General features: G+C 37.7%; 2 protein-coding genes across 5 annotated transcripts in view; one reads left to right on the top strand and one right to left on the bottom strand.

The window, feature by feature from the left end:
* LOC121234642 (DNA repair protein recA homolog 1, chloroplastic) overlaps positions 1-2625 on the top strand; it is a 29527-nt gene extending 26902 nt beyond the window's left edge. For all 4 annotated transcript variants that reach the window (XM_041130668.1, XM_041130669.1, XM_041130667.1 and 1 more), the window contains one exon: positions 2102-2625. In XM_041130668.1, coding sequence (XP_040986602.1) covers positions 2102-2141 — 40 coding nt within the window. In that variant the 3' untranslated portion in view covers positions 2142-2625. The remainder of the gene's footprint in view (positions 1-2101) is intronic.
* Positions 2626-9501: 6876 nt separating this feature from the next.
* Positions 9502-15826, bottom strand: LOC121233971 (protein FAR-RED IMPAIRED RESPONSE 1-like). Its single transcript, XM_041129755.1, has 2 exons — positions 14209-15826; positions 9502-10134 (listed from the first exon to the last, which is right to left on the bottom strand). The coding sequence occupies exon 1, from the start codon at positions 15173-15175 to the stop codon at positions 14210-14212; it is 966 nt and encodes a 321-aa protein (XP_040985689.1). The 5' UTR covers positions 15176-15826; the 3' UTR covers positions 9502-10134; position 14209.
* Between the last annotated feature and the right edge of the window lie 2058 nt (positions 15827-17884).

Below are 17884 nucleotides of genomic sequence, written 5' to 3'. Positions count from 1 at the left end.
TTGTTGGTGTAGGTCAGTGTCTTAAAAAGCTACAAAAGAATTGGCAATGAATTCAAGCTTCTTCAAGTCAAGTGGACAATTTTTTGCGCCCAAATCTCATTTGGCTGTTTGGAGATTAGAAGTTTGCTTTTATTCAATATGCCGTTATGCGATAGCAAGGGATGCTTTATGGCACTTGGTGGTGGATACAAAATGTGGTGGCATGTGAGGTGGATGGTGTTCACGAGGTAGGTGGGTCTTATGTGTTGGTGTGTGGAAAAACATCAGGAGAGGGTATGCGACTTCTTGTTTCATTAGATATGAGGTGGATGATGGGTCTAAAATCAGGTTTTTGCACGATGTGTGGTGTTGGGACCAACCTTTGAAGACTATTTCTTGAAACTTTTCCATCTATCCCAATGCAAGGAAGCTTTCATTGCAGAACACATGCAGATTTCTGATAATATACTTCACTGGGATGTTAACTTTATAACATCAGCCCACAATTGGGAGATGGAGTTATTCTCTTTGTTTGTTGACAAGTTGCACTCTTTTAGGTGGAGAAGCGGAGGTGAGGATAAATTACGTTGGATCACATGCAGTCTAAATATATCCTCACAACGGACAACTTGAGAAAAAAGTGCATATTTATAATGGATTGCTGCTCTCTTTGCAAGCATGACTGGGAAAGTGTCACCTCTTGTTACATTGTGGGGTGGCTAGTGAATTATGCGTAGCAATGTTCGACACTGGATTGAGTGGGTCATGCCGCAATGAGGGTTGGGGATGTTGGCATGCTAGAGGAGTCCTTGTGGAGTCCATAGAAATATAGAAGTTTGGAAGATGGTCCTTCTGTGCTTAATGTGGTGCATTTGGCAAGAATGTAATGCCTGAACTTCTGAAGACCGTGAGAGGAAAACGACAGAAATAAAAGCCACATTGTTTGACTCTTTATGATTGGATGGCTGCTGACAATAGTTCCCAGTTCTCTAGCTTTCTAGATTTCAAAGAATTTTGCTCGCTCTTTTTTTTTTTTTTTTTTTTTTTCCTTGCAGATAGATGGGGTGTAACCTCTTGTATACTTCTACTAAGGTTGTCCCTCTGCGCATTCAATTAAATTTCATTAGGTATTTAAAAAAAAAAATTTTCATTAGTGGCGGGGCTAGGTTATTTTTTCAATGAAAATAAACAAATAAGAAAATCAATCGACTATTAAGAAAATCAAGGATAATAAAATTAAAAGTGAACTAAATTGCATTCCAAGGGCTTGTGTATGACAATAAGTAGAAGATATATTAAATTAGCAGAAAATAGGAGGGAGTGTTCTCCCACCAGCATAAATTTCCATTTTTGAAAATGCGTTTGCCAACTATCATGGTAACTTTTTCCTATATATATATATATATATACAAAAAAAAAAAAAAAAACTCAGTAGTAACTTTTTTGGTCATTAGCCCCTGGGATATATTGATTGAACTATATGAACTTTATTTTGATTATAGCTATCAAATAGCATGGTTGTATATACTTTGTTAAAGCACAATATTTATCTAAATGATATTTTTAAATGTAATTAATTGATCACTTGATTGTTGCATGATATTCTTACACCTCGAGTTACAAGGCTAAATTCATTACTGTCTTGCTGTCTTTAAACCTTGTGATACGTTATTGTTTATAGATATGCACTTTTACTTCAATCAGACTCTGGGCATGTTTGCGCTTTGGTGCACCTGGTGCCTTCACCAACAGCTGCAGTGAAATTTTTATTCAGTGGTTTGGACTCTTTCGTATTTAATTGATAAAGTTATATACCTTTTGTATACCAGTCTACCATAATATTCTACAGAAAGAATCAAAATGAACATAGCGTATTAATAGTTAAAGACCTATAATCAGTGTATTGATAAGTAAAGAAATTTGATGGTCAATAATAGCAAATAGTAAGGGTGATATTATAATTAACAAACGTCTATGTGCATGCATCTCTCCCGGAGAGGAAAACGATAGAGACCCTCTTGATGACATAATGAGAACTTGCTATTTCCATTTTGCCTCATTATCAGAATCTCGTGCTGTTATTTTCAAAGACTAGAGAATGATATTGGTAATGCATTTGCAGATTGTTCGGTCAAAACTGGCTGATGGAACGGGACAACTAAGCTCTCCACCTTTGAGGAACTCGTCATTGCTAAATCAACATGAAGACGTTTATGAGGAGATACAATGACAAGAAGCAATACTGCTAGTGATTGAAGTTGGATGTGGGAAGAGGTAGTGAAGTAGGTTGATTTTTTCTTGGGTGTATAACTGTAAGGCCGGTGACGTTTAGTGAAGTATTGACATCATTGCCCATCTCCCAGGGGTGAAAATGGGTAGAGAATGAAAAACAAAAAGAGCATTGTTTCTGGTTGAAATTGGAATTGGAACCTCTAATGTTGTTCATGATGAAAGAGATGGTAAAGCGGTTTTGGGGCTGCATGATTGTTTCTCTTTCTTTGCATCGATTCTTAATATTTCAACTGGTCAGAAAAACCAAGTTATTCATCCTTGCATACATGAATGTGGTCAATGTAGATTTTTTCCATGTAGCTTACCAACTTGTTAATGAAATATATGTATATAGAGCACAATTCTGGATGATAATTTATGCGATGGCTTCTTGCAGGTGGTAATTATTGTTTAGGGGTTGAATTTGTTTTACACCTTTACACAATCATGTTTTAAATGAGAGGCATTTTAAGAAAACTTGTAAAAAACATCATTTTACAAAACATGGTTAAAATGCAAAATTTTTCATATAATCTTGAGGATTGGCAATCTTAATATCTCAACAAACATCAAAATCAATTAGTGATGTGTGGAGTGCTAGAGAACAGCGACAACCCTAATTCTAGGTTGAAGACAATGATGGTATTGTTCCGTATATGGGGTTTAATTTACGAGTTGCGCTACTGTACTGCTTGCATAGTACCGCTCCAGTTGATTGCCTGATGTGGCATGCCACGTGGCATATAATTAATTTTAAAAAAAAATAAAACATAACGGTACAAAAATGGATAAAAAATATCACCCCGTGTTTTTTATATTGTCTTAGAAAATCATCTAAACCCTCCCATCGCCCTTCCCTCATTGTCCTATGGTCGTTCTCACACTGTCCCTGTGGCAATCCCATCGCTGAATACCATCACGAGTGCCTTCCGTTGCCAAAAGCTTGGCTCCCTCTTCATTGTTTGTTTATTTCAGGTAACCTCTACCAGCCAAAAGCTTCGATTCAGAGGTAGACGTGAGGGTTTGTTTTAGGAATGTGTTTTTTTAATTATTTTTCTCAAAGCTTTTGACTTGCTTCTTAGGGGGTTCAGTTTGTTCCTTTTTTTTTTTTTTTTTTTTTTTATGTTACAACCTTGCCTCAGGAGGTGAGGGATAGCAACGTACACACCTGTCTTTTTTTTTTTTTTTTTTTTTTTTTTTTTTCTAATAACATGCGATCGGCATGGACATGACGCACGTGTACTCTAAATTTCTCATTTAATAAAGAGAACACTTGATAGACATTTTATTCGAACATTCATCCATAAAAAACTCTCAGAGTCCATATGTTCATAAAAATATAACTCATCATCCATAAACATAACTGTTCTAGTTAGGGAAGGTCCTAAGCGTTTGCCTCTCCCTCTACAGTAGTGCCTTACTCCCTAGCCTTTTTGTCATTACCTGGACGTTTTAAAACATTTAAAACAAAAGTGAGTTGAATACTCAGTAAGTAGTACACCATGCAGTGAACATACTAGACATTTATTCTTTTTCTTTTGAAAACATGCATACATAAATATTGGCTAATCTTGATAATGTTTTCATGCATAACAGTTTAAGGAATAAGTCATACTTTCATGCATAAAAATTTAAGAAATAACAGTGCTTTCATGTATAAACATTTTAAGAAATAACTATACTTTCATGTTTCACTTTTTTTGGCCGGTACACACTATTACGCCCTGTGTGTTGGGGTTAGCGGTCTTCCTTTGGACCCGAATTCCGCCCGTGGCCATAGGTTAGGAATCCCTTTTAGTCAGGGGCAACACTGGGTGCATTACCAGTACTACTTACCCGGCATTGCAATCTGCCAATTCTTTTGGTACCCTTTTCATTCATATGGCCGTTACATATTTTCATACAATAAGACATTCATTCATTCAGTCATTTCCTTCATTCATTTAAGTCCTTTCAGTCATTTTCATCAGTTAACAGTTCATTCATGGAAAACTTCATTTAAAAGCATGAGCTTAAACATCATCTTTTCATTTAACAGTGCATTCATGAAGAAAACATCATTTTAAAAGCATGAGCTTAAACATCATTTTTTATGGCATCCATAAAGCGTCAGTTCATAGGGACAATTTAACATCAATTCATAGGGACATCTTAAAATGTTCATTTGCATCATTTAAAGCATCAGTTCATAGGGACATTTTAAAGCATTTTCTTCGCGTCATTTAAAAGCAAAGATTCATAGGGGCATTTTAAAACTCATTTAAAGCATCACTTGAAGCATAAGGCATGAGACATTCATTTCTTTTCCTTTGCAATCAAAACATTTCATCATCTTTCTTACTTCGATGCACATGCATTTTTATGAAGAAGATAGATTTTCATGCTTTACTACATATAGGAATAATCAATAAGTTTATTGAGAGAGCATATATGGAAATCTCATGACTTAGAACCTACATGCATGCATTACCTTATACACATACACACAATTATAATCGATAGGGTGCTTAACAGAGGCTATCAAGAAAGAGTTTGTGCATACTATATTCATTTACTCTTTTCTTTAGAAGAACATTTGCAATAAGAGAGAGAAACATTCTTTCATAAAAAGAATTTGGTGTAAGAAGCATGGTCATAGCTACTTATCTCTATGCTCCACAATACTTGCAACTTCAATATTCCTATTCCAATAAATAGTATAAGCGTGTTAATACTTATACAATATTCTTTAGCCCTCCCTTTAAAAGAGAAAGCTACGATACTACAATCTAACGTCCATTCTATGCTTAGCATTAACCCAAATGACTACTCCTCACCTCAACTTAGAAGAGAAATAACTTAAATATTAAGACATGCTAGTTGTCCATGGAATGACTATTTTAAAAGCTTACATGAAAAGTAATTAAGAATTCATAAGCTTCAAGCTCACTTCGGGTTGTGGACATTAGAAGAAAAAATCTGAAAATTCTCAACAATGAGCTTTAAAATAGATTTAGGCATCTCAAGTAGGTTAAACAAGCTTAGGAAACATTCCCCTTTAAATCAACTTGTGGTCCCTCATTATAAAAAAGTTAGCTTATGAACATTTTGGATTTTTGGGTTAGATAGAATTTAACCAAACGAGGGACAACATAAATTGGCTATTTTTACATCAAGACATGGCGTGATATAGTCTTAGGAATGCTTAGACAACTTTGCATATCATAATATATCATGCACAAACAATCTCTTATATCTAAATTAACTAAGCTATAACTTATTCACATAAGCAATATATTAGTTAGTTTAGATAAAACGTCCCATTAAAAATTAAAGTAGCATGAAGTATAGCAAAGTTACCCATTAAGAAACTTTAAAACCTTTAAATACTTAAACTTATGATTTACTCACTTAATATCTTTTAAAAGCAAGATATAAAATTATAGGACCAAGCAAAACCTTTGAACCAAACCTCTAGCATTTTAAAAATAGATTAACAACCACTCCTCAATACAAGGCACATGATACCAACATATATAATTAAAAATCACTTTAATAATCATTTATGATTAACCAAGTTTAATAACAACATAGTATTTTCAAAATATAGGAAAATACATAGCAAAACAACTATAATACCATTCGGTTTGGACCAAAAATAGGGCATACATATTTATTTGTAATATAGGAATTTAACTACACCAAAACACAAGCTAAAACAACTTAATAAGCTTCCAAAATCACATTAAAAATAAATAAGTCAAATTAAGATTTTTACCTTAAGCTCTTAGCTTCTTTCAAAACACAAGTGGAAGATCAAATAGAGGTATAGACGTGTGGATGAAGAGCAACACGATATCACTGTTTTAAACCCCAAAACTGAAACATAAAAAATCATCAAAAGAAAACCCACTTGATCAACCATGGCTAAATTCGAAATACACAAGGGAGAAAGATTAAGGGGACTCTTACCTTGCTATTTTCCTCTTGAGAAGAGGGAAAAATGGATGCTTGGTTTGAAGGAGATGAGAGGAGTTTGGTTTCTTGAAGAACAAAAGAGAGGAGAAGAAGAGAGGATCGACTATGGCTTGGGAAAGAAGATGAAACCCTTTTCTTGCTTTTCCTAAGGGTAGCCGACAGGTTTGGGTGGGAAAAATGCTTAGGATTAGTTTTGCCTTTTTCTTTTCTCCTTTTGTGGCCTTAATTGATGGGTGCTAGGAAGAGAACAAGAAGTCAATAGCTTCCTTAGGAAGCTTACGGGTGTAAGGAGCTCAATGGCTTGCTTTAGAAGCCTACGGATGCAGCTTATTGGCTTGTCCTAGAATCCTACAGGTGAAAAGAATAAAGGGTTTAATTGTTTTAGTCAAAGATTATCACATAAGCTTGGAAGATGGATGGTGGAGATCTATCCACCTCAAGGATGCTGTTCACCTACCAATCCAATGGAAGAGAATAATTGGGTCATTTCCTAAATAAATAAAATTAAATGGCTTAAAAGAAAATAGTTCAAAATCTTAAAAATAATACCCTTAATTTATTTTAATAAATCATATTTTAAACATAAAGCATACTCATCTTAAAATAAAATAATTAAAAGTAATAAAAATATTTATCTCAAAATATTTGACTTAAAGAATTAATAAAATGACGTAAGGATCTATATAGTAGGACTGGGGTATTACAACTCTACCCCCCTTAAAAACAATCTCGTCCTCGAGATTGAACATACTTCAAAGGAAAAAGGTGGGATACTTTTCCCTCATACCGTCCTCATGCTCCCACATCGCCTCTTGATCGGTGTGGTGATTCCACTACACTTTGAGCATTGGAATTGTTTTGCCGTGGAGCACTTGTACTTTATGATCCAGGATTTGAACTAGTGCTTCTTCATAGGAGAAATCCTCGTGTACTAGAATGGCGCATACTTGATCACATGGAGGGACCATGCACATATTTTTGAAGCATTGAGATGTGAGTTCGCTTGACTTTCTTTCCAAACCTTATCACCCCTTTCATGGGAGCTACCCTTTGAAATACTAATCCCCAGATTCTTTTGCACACTCCTCCAAAACACTGATGTGAACCGCAAATCCCAATCCTACACGATTTTGGATGGAACCCCATGTAGTTTGACTATCTCCAGGACCTACAGTTCCGCTAATTTGCTCATTGAATAGGTCATCTGAATAGGATGAAGTGAGCTGTCTTGGACAATCTATTGACGATCACCCATGCTGAATTTTGTCCTCCAGGGCTTTAGGAAATCTTGTGACAAAGTCCATGCTGATCTCATCCCATGGTCAAGTTGGGATCAACACTAGTTGTAGTGTTCCTGAAGACCCTTGATGCTCGGCCTTAACCATCGGGCATGTGAGATATTGAGCTACAGAATTAGATACATCCCTCTTCATTCTGCTCCACCAGTAGTGTTGTCTTAGGTCTCGATACATCTTGGTGCTACCTAGATACACTGTATATAAAGACCTATGCATCTCCCTCAGTAGTAGATCGCGTAATTCTTTCTCTGCTGGTACACAAGGTCTCCCCTTGAATCGCAGGGACCCATTTTCAAAACAACGTAAAGGCGAGCCGCTTCCCTTTTGAAACCTCTGTCTTGATCTTTTGGAGGCTGACATTTTTACTCTTAGCAGCTTTAATCTGGTCCGATATTGTCAGATTAAGAACCAAGGTACTTAAATTTGCCTGTACATCCTTCACCATCTCCACTCATAGCTTCTCCATGTCTAGGAGAATAAATTTCTGAGAGGTATACATGCTCGCAAGGGTATTAGAAGAAATCTTCCTACTGAGGTTATCTGTTACAACACTAGACTTGCCGGGATGGCAGTTGACGGCGCAGTCAAAATCCTTTATCAGCTCCAACCACCTGCACTGTCTCACATTTAATTCCTTCTGATTGAAGAAATATTTGACTCTTGTGATCTGTGTAGATCTCATAGCGCTCCTCGTACAAGTAATGTTGTCAAATCTTTAAGGCAAAAACAACTGATGCTAGCTCTAGGTCGTGGGTCGGGTAGTTATGCTCATAATCCTTGAGTTGGCATAAGGCATACACTATAACTCACCTGCAGTGCATAAAGACACATCCCAACCTTTGGTGTGACGCGTCACTGTATATTACGAAACCACCTGTACCCGAAGTTATAGTTAGAACAGGCGCCATCACAAGCTTCTCTTTCAACTCCTAGAAGCTTTTCTCACACTCCTTAGTCCATATAAATTTCACTCCTTGCTTGGTGAACTTTGTCATGGGTACTGCAATGCGGGAAAGCCCTTTGACAAATCTCCAGTAATACCCCACAAGACCCAAAAGCTCCTGATTCCTTGGACCGTCTTAGGTCTAGGACATTCTACAATTGCCTTGACCTTCGAAGGATCCACAGAGATCCCTTCTTTCTACATTCTGTGGTCAAGGAAAGAAATCTTTTGTAGCCAAAACTCACACTTAGTCAGTTTGGCATACAGTTTCTTCTCTCTTAAAATTTGTAGGACCACTTCTAGGTGCTTTGCATGCTCCTTCGGGCTCTTAGAATAAACCAGGAGATCGTTAATAAATACGATAACAAACTGGTTAATGTACTCCTGGAATATACGGTTCATTAAATCCATAGGAGCCACTAGAGCATTAATAGAGGCCAAGAGGCGCAAGAGGCAACTGGAGAAGGCCACCTACGTTCTAACAATTTCATTGTCATGGCTTTTCTTTTTTGGGTTACTTATATCCAATTCTAGTTGGTTCAAAAGGCACATGTTAATGTTGTAATAGAAGTTAGCATGTTAATGTTGAGACTTTGAATATTCCCATGTATGTGTAAGCTCTTTGTATTTTGTGGAAACTCTTTGTATTTTTTGAGACCTTGAATACAAAGCTTGTATTTTGTGTTTATTTTTAGTAAAAGAGAAAAAAGTGAGTGCATTTGGGCCTACAGGTTTGAAGACCTAATTAACTAAATGAAAAACCCCAAGTAGCATCACTATAATATTATATACTTGGAGATATAAGTCAAAATTAATTAAAACATATGCATTTGGGGATACCTCAAAGTCAATATTAATATTATATACCTGGAGATATAAGTCAGAATTGATGAGCCCAATTTGGGCATCACAAAGCACCGAAAGCTCAATACAACAGCAACTGCACCTCCTAAAGTGTTCAAAATAAACACAGGAGGTGATATACAATAAATGTTCAAAGGCAACAACACTTGATAAATTCTCTACTATACAACTTCATAAATTCTGCTAAACAATAGCCACAACACCTCCTCAAAATGCACTTCATTTACAAAATTTTGCTATACAATAAGTGTTTAGGATACTAATGGCACAAAAATCACTTTTGCTGGACAACACCATCATAAATACAAAAAAATTCATTTACAACAAACGCCCAACAATAATAGGCAAAATACTTTCTACACAAAAACACGTATGCTTTTCTACACCATAAAAAATACACCATCATGGCTGCCACCATCTAGGCTAATATAGATCATCCTGATCCAAGAGATTCGATAGCACAGGTTGTGCTTGTACTGGAGGTGGAGGAGCAGTCGAGGGAGAACAAAAATAATCTAGCGTATGTGTCCAAACTGGACTTTCTTGATCATGTTGCCAGGATACATAGGAAAATGATCAAATATCATTTTTTGGGTTCTATACATAAACAAAAGAAAAGAATAGGAATAAACTTGTGGACACTTGACTTTTTAAGTGTACCTTGGTTTGTGGAGCCATTTGTTGTGTGCCACTCACATTGTAATTTGGTATATCTTCTCTTGATAAGTGACTACTCCTCTATGCATATCAACAAAAATCAAGAATAATATTGTAATATGTAACCTAAGATGAAATTTTGCAATCTTGACAATCAAGCTGGAACTTAAGTGTAACACCCCGCTCCTTTCTTCTGACATAAGCAAGTTTCAAGGACGGAAATTATGTAATACTCTACCTTTCTCTCCAGCGACTACGAGCCTCGTTATGCATGCCAAACCTCGATGCGTGTTCTAAAGATATTATGTAAATTCTAAAGTACGCCCAATGTTTTAAATGCACTGGAAATATTTATATGTGGGATTTTTAGTGTTACTGAACTAAACTTGATTTTAAATACGACAATTATAATATTTTTGAAGAGTTTCAAAAATATTATAATTGTCAGAAATCATTTTAATATTATTATTAAAATGATTTCAGTTATTTAAATATTATGAGAATTGAATTATGTTGAAAACTCTAATTTATTTACATGGTTTTATTCTTTTAAAGATATTAAATAAGACTTCATCATTTATTAATGATGAAAGAATATTATTTTATAAACTGAAGTTTAGTTTAAATAATATTCTACCTTAATTCCTCTCAGTGCTTTTAATTAAGTTAATGTTTACGCATTTTCAAATCAGTGTTTTAATCCTCAACCGTTAGATTGTTTTGAGGATCCCAAGATGAAGGGCCTAGATTAAATACTCAAGCCCTCTCTCTTTCTCCCTCACTTTCCCTTTCCCTCTCTCTCTCGCCTCCCCCCCTTAGCTCAAGCGGGCAACAACCCCTCTCCCTCACCCAATTCCCTCTCTCAGCTCGCCTAGCCCCATGCCTCCGTCACAGCCATGCTGCCGGCCACTAGCGCACCTCCAGCCATCATCGGCGACTGCCCCACCAAACCTAGCTCCTCACGGCAGCCCTCTCCCTTTCTTTCCCGAAATGGGTTTACCCACATGGGTTCCGTACCCATCCAGACACCATGCACCGCCATTGCCAGCCCCCAGGCCACTGAGCACCACCACAAGCCCCCTGAACCTCCCCCTTCCTCCTCTCCTTGGCCTGAGGCGCATAGCCTCCCTCACACACACGGGCTCTCTCCCTCACATGCACGGGTTTCTCCCTGTCCACCGCTGTATGTCGCCACCCATGACGTCCAACTACAGTCTCAAGCTTCCTCTGGCCACCATCGGCCTACCCCAACCACCCATAGCCCTGATCTACCCCTTACGCACACCCCCTCTCTCTCATGGACTCTCCCTCATGCACGGCTTAGATCTACCGCTGTAAAGCCACCGTGGTGCCACCTCGACGGCACCATCACCTCGCTGAGGTCCTTCCAAGCCCCTCCATGTGCAGCCCCTTATAGAACCTCCACTTTACGTGGTGGACAGCCACTGTACACTGCTAGATATGCCGTGTTACACCCCTCACTGCTACCATGAGCCATTCTAAGACCACACTTAGCTATCCAAACGCCCAAACAACCACTATACGTGGGATAGCTGCCACGTACAACCCTTCCAACATCATTGACTGTGACGATCAACGAACAACGCATGGGTATCCCGTCGATGGTATAACTCTCTCTCTCTTGTTATTTAAGTTATATGTTGGTTGGTTGGTTAAGTTGTGGACTGTACTGTTAGTATTGTGGAGTTCGCTTTGTAGTATGGAGATGCGATGTGCTGTGTAGTTAAGTGTTAGGCGTAGTTGGGAAGTGTGTTGTGAAGTGTTGTGGACTGTGCTGTGTGGTGTTGTGGACTGTACTGTATGGGTGATGTGGCATTGTGTGGATTGAGAAGAGTACACGTGGAGTGTACTCTGTGAGGCATAGCGTGTGTGAAGGGAGTACACATGGAGTGTACTCCATGTGGTGGAGTGATGCACCATATGGCGGGTGTGCCGTAATGGTGATGGGTCGTAGCGTGTATGAAGGGAGTACACATGGAGCGTATTCCATGAGGCGCATTGATACACTGTGTGGCATGTCGCAATGATAAGGATGGTTGTGTGGTTGATGGGCATAAAGCGTGGTGAGTAGTGTCGAAAACTGTGGAACAGTGTCGCGAAGTAGCTGTGATGTGGCCTGTAGTATGAGGTGACAAGTGTCACCGTGATTGACCTATGGCTGGGAGTATGTGTGAAGTGGCAGAACAAGTGTAAGAGTGCGCAGCAGAAACATGACTGGGAATGTCACGAAGTGACATGGTTATTGGTAGTTGTGCTTGTGATGGGTGAGGAGTTAGTATAGGAATGACGTAGCAGGAACGTGACGAGATGTCACGATGTAACAGAAGTACGTGAGGGACCATACTCGTGATGAGTTAGGAGTTAGCGTAGAAATGACGTAGCGGGATGTCAGGTGACGTGACATGGTCACGGTGTAGCTTAGGAGTAGTCTCGAGGTATATGACGTGACGAAAGACGTAGTTGTGAATGAAGTCTTGTCGTGTTAAGTGTTGGTATGAGCTGTCAAAAGGGACGGGTAGCATAAAGAGTCATGCTAGCCGGGTTAAGAGAAGGTTAGTATCGGAGTATGGCGCTTGTCCCTATGAGCATGTGATCAACGTGTTATATGTTAGTCTTAGGTGTGCCGAGCGGATTCACCATATGTATTGGGTAATTTGTCCTAAGCATGGTTACACGGTGCTTAAACCTCAGAGTTAGCTTAGAGCTGTGTGGCGTGTATGAATGGGAATGAGGATTTAGTGTGAGCTCAGATGCATGAAGGTAGCGACAGGTGTATTGTCTAAGATTGGGATGCGTGACTCCGTCAGTCAGAATCATGCATCGGAATGTGGTCAATAGGAAGAGTAAGATAAAGGTCTTAGTATCTTAATCTTAAGGTGAATCATGGGTTCACTTTAGTGAATGGACACTCGAGGTAAGATCTTGAGTTGGAAGATGTAGTGATCGTAAGTGGATCCCGAAGGTTTTAACATAGTAAAAGGCACGTAAGAGCACGAGATAGAAGGAGAGTGTTCCAAGTGAATTATAGTTTATGTCTTTTAAGTTTAGTTGCTTATGCATTAGATGACGTCAAGGTTATGTGTCTGCATATAGGTTGCCATCTGACACGTACATGAATGGACTGCATGATATGAAAGTAGCATGGAGTCCAGATAAGTATTACGTTCATACTCTTCTAGAGTTTTCCAAAATATATGAAATGAAAACGAAATGCTTTTCTTTTACAATGCCTTACTAAACGACACGAAATATGTTTTACGAAAAACGTGCTAAGTGTTCAAAGGTACACGTATGTACAACTCTCCTTAGCAGCCCCTTTTTACGCACCCAAAAGTATTAATTGTATGCATGTGAATGGATGACTATACACTGTATCTATTGGATGAATTTTCCACTAAAAGAAATGTTGAGGTTGATGCCTGATGCTTTAACTGATGCTTTGAACGACGTGAAGAAAGTATGGTGTTTTAGGACTGAAGAGACTGGACTGAAAGAAATGACTAAACGTTTAATGCATGAAAATATGTAACGACCACATGAATGAATTAAAAGGGTACCAAATGAATGGACAAATTGCAATGTTGGGTAAGTAGTATTGGTAGTGCACCCAATGCTGCCCCCTGACTGAAAAGGAATTCCCAACCCATGGCTAGGGGTGGAGTTCGGGTCCAAAGGAAGACTGCTAACCCCAACATACGGGGCGTAACAGTGTGTACTGGTCAATGAAAGTGATAAGAAATAATGTATGAATGCATCGCATTCTTTAAGAAATGAAGGCACTGATGGAAGAAACGTCTTATGAAGAGAAAACCCATTTTTAAGAAAAAATCTTGTCTAGTGATGTTTTCAAATGAACGCACGCATGCATGTATGTATAGTATGTATGGTATGATGAATGCATATGTCATTATATTTTAACTGTATGAAATAATGCTTACGAGTCATCGACTCATTTTAGTTTTTATGCATGCATCTCCCCCCCCCCCCCCCCACAAGAACCGAATGAGAGGCCTTTTTATGGTTAAAATTGATGCTTTCTGCTGTAAACCTCTTTTATTCTCAAAGCATATTTTATTTTATAACATAGAGTCTTGCATCTTGGGTATGGAAGTAAAAATTTTTAAATCAAACGGTAATTCCCATCGTCATTTTCTAAAATCATCTTATAAAAAGTTCTACCACAATGATGGGCGTTACATAGTGGTATCAGGGCGTTACATTAAGACACTTCATTAATATATGGAAAATAAAAAAATGAAGCAGGCGCAAACAAACAAATGTTCAAAAATAATGGTGCAATATACAACCTTAGTTGTAGGCAATCTCCTTCTTGTATTCGGTTTCTTGAGAGCCTTCTCAATGGGGTGCGTTCTTCTCTTAGTGGTCTCCTTTTACTCCGAGCTACCAATGGACTAAGAACTTGGCCCTTCGAGCCATCCATGGGAGTAGCTGGAGCAGTTGTGGAAGTACCTTCTCTTGAATCGTCATCCGGGCACTCTAGCTTCAACTTTTCTAGTTGATCGATCAATTTCACACAGTTTTGCTCGGTCTTTGCAGCATTTGAACACAGTTGATAGAAGCGAGTTTGGATCCAATCATACCTTTGTCTCTCGGGGTTGCTCGTCGCCTCATAACTACTTTTTATTTGGATATATTTTCTCTTTATATCCTTTATCCACCGATCCAAAATATATTTTGGTGGAACTTCACTCTTGACTAATTGCACCAGAATACGAAGAGCATGTCTACATAATATTCCCTTAAACTCAAATAACTTGTAATTGCATGTAATATCTAGGGAATCTTCTTCATGTACGCTCACGATGTAGTTTACACATTTAAGGAATCCATCACTCACTTCAATCTCATCCGCAACTATGTACATATATTTTCCACCATTGCCCCCTAAATACGAGGTAGTTAAATATAAAAACCCTCGAAATTCTTCTTGGACTTCCTTAAACTTGGCAATTGTGTATGTTTTTTGAAATTGCTTCTCGATAGGATAGCGGGAGATGCAAGGAATCTCACTGTTAAATGAATTGAAGTTAGCAGTTGCTTCATTCTCTGCCTTCCTCCTAAGGGCTAAATCATACTGATAAACAAATTGTTTCAATGTGGTCCTAGAGTGAACGTAGTCATCAGAAAATGCATTCATGCTTTCATTACGTTGTGTAGTTGACATTCCAGTCCAAAATGTGTTTTTAACGTATGCCGACACCCAAGACTGCCTATCAACATAAAGAGATCCCAACCAAGCATTATCGCGAAGATCATATGTGTCAAGCAATTCGCACCATCATTCTTCAAACTCATTCTCACTTAACGAGTCATACACACATTTGTGTAGAGTACTCTTGATCTCGTCATTTCGAGAATGTGACCCAAACTTTTTAGGAAGTTTCTTCATGATATGCCACAAGCAAAAGAGATGCCTAGACGATGGAAACACCCTCGCAATTGCAAGTTGCATTGCCTTATCTTGGTTTGTAATGATTGCATTTGGTGGTCAGTTATGCATACACTTCAACCATGACTCAAACAACCACTCAAAAGTATGTGCATCCTCATTGGATATCAATCCACCCTCGAATAGAATTGACTGACCATGATGGTTCACACTCACAAACAGCGCAAAAGGCATTTTATAAGCATTGATCAGGTATGTTATATCAAATGTCATCACATTCCCGAATGATTGATACACAGCTCTACTTCGGGCGTTTGCCCAAAACACATTTTTTAACCGCATGTCAGGCCCCACATCAATCGCATAAAAAAAGTCAGGATTTTTTTTTATGCATATCCTGGAAGTAGTGTATTAAAGCTTCAACACCTCCAACTCCGAGGCTAAGTTATCGTACTTTTTCAATATAGTTTTGACATTCTTTCGTCCCAAATGGCACATTCTCATACCCCCAACCCCGCTTCAACAACTACACTCTTGAAAGTCTTTGACATACGTATTCCGGCCTCATCATTTCAAGCCTCTTACCCACACGAGCATATACCTTCTTGAAACATCTAAAGTGTCTTGCTTTCCTTGGACTACATACATGTGTGTGATCCAAGATTACACTAGATAAGGTGTATCCGCCGTCCTCATTCAAAACCGCATTAACTCTTGTTTTACACCCTACCCTCTCTGTTTGTCTTGGCTTGAGGATATTGGAAGCCTGACTCTTTATTGTGCCTTATTGCACACATACCAATGTAAACCATCTAACTTTCTCATCGTCGTTTTGTCTAGAATTCCTTCTACACACCCCGAACCCTTTATACTTAGCATACTTCATATAGTAAGACCGAACTTCTTCCTCACTAGAAAAAAAATGTCATTCCAACCTTGGGTTGTTCGACACCATCATCAACCTTGGGTTGTTTGACACTATCATCATTATTAGGCCTATCATCAACTACTACTTTATCATACTCATTATCCGATAACTCTAGAAAGTTTGCCATATCAACTTACCCTTGGAGAACCTACAATTAGTATCCGACAATTGAATTAGCACATCATTCAAGCTAAGGCTCATTCATTTAAAAGTATGAAAGAACCGAAGATGTCCAAGTTAAGGCTCATTCATTTAAAAGAACAAATTACTGTGGGACCTAAGCATTATTTCTTCCTTGATATCACACATTATCCACCCAAAATGCCAGAAAACAGAGCATAAGCATCACCAAGATCGATATCCACCCAAAATCATAGAAAAAAGGTACACAAACAAAGGTACACTTACAAAGAAAAGAAATGCTTGAAATTCTCATGCCTATTTGATAGCACAAAATTCAAATAAATAACCATGCCAACACAGAAATCACATGAGCAACGTTTCCGTACATCTCAGTTAATTCGTGATCGGTAAGATTGCACATGAAGCACGCATGTTAAACATACAAGTTACTTGTATCTATCTCACAACTGTATCTACTAAAGAGACAAATTTAACTATATCTACTGAATGAAACCACTTCCATCGGGTGCATACATCAATCTTAAACTAATTCTGTTTTGTAACTATTTTCATTTGGTGTCAACTGTATATCATAAGGAAGATCCATGCATTCAACGTTCCATGAAGCACGCCCTTTCAGTAGCAAATCATCCAAATATATAGAAAGATACAGTTTAAGGAAAAGAATTCAAGGTCCAAGTGTCTATATTACTATCAGAAGATCAGAACAATGGGACCTTTCCTAAATGAGTTTTGCTACACAACCTCCATCACACTCCACACTCCACATTTTTTTTAATTTTTAAAATTTTTAAAATTTTTAAAATTTTTAAAATTTTTTAAAATTTTTTTCTTTTTAAATTATTTCAAATTTTCAATTCATTATTCATATAATAAATATTTGATAAAAGAAAAAAATAATAAAAATTAAAAAAAATGTGGAGTGTGAAGTGTGAGGATGTTGTGAAGATTTATCCCTCCTAAATTGATTGCAACACTACTACAATCCCAACTTTTAAAACTAGAATACAATAGAATAGAACTGAATAAAGAAAAAATAATAACCCCTTCTCTATAAATGAAAATCTATTAAATTCAACCCTTAATTTAGAAAATCATAAAAAAAAATCGTATTTTCATTTGGAGGTCAACTGAGAACTATCATCTACCCAATACACATCAACTTAGTAACAAAAAATGGATAATAAATTAAATTGCTGCAAACATAAGCCCAAAATTCTCTCAAAAATATTCTGTCTTCATCTCTTGTATGGCTAAAATCAATCACTAAAAGTAACAAATATTTTGTCGGTGAGGTGAGTCCAGGTAAGCTCAAAATCAATTCATGAACAAGGTAAGCTCAACACCAATTCACTAAGAACTACTGGCGCAGAGAAAGATTTTTCTTTTCAAAAACACCAACAATTTCTGCC

The sequence above is a fragment of the Juglans microcarpa x Juglans regia genome, chromosome 6D, assembly GCF_004785595.1.
Source record: "Juglans microcarpa x Juglans regia isolate MS1-56 chromosome 6D, Jm3101_v1.0, whole genome shotgun sequence".
NCBI lineage: Eukaryota > Viridiplantae > Streptophyta > Magnoliopsida > Fagales > Juglandaceae > Juglans > Juglans microcarpa x Juglans regia.
The sequence above is the reverse complement of the archived record's forward strand: the minus strand, read 5'-3'. Positions and strand labels throughout refer to the sequence as shown.

What these genes read in the sequence shown, in the direction of transcription:
- LOC121233971 (XM_041129755.1), bottom strand. Translation starts at nt 15,175, where the DNA reads ATGTCAACTACACAACGTAATGAAAGCATGAATGCATTTTCTGATGAC.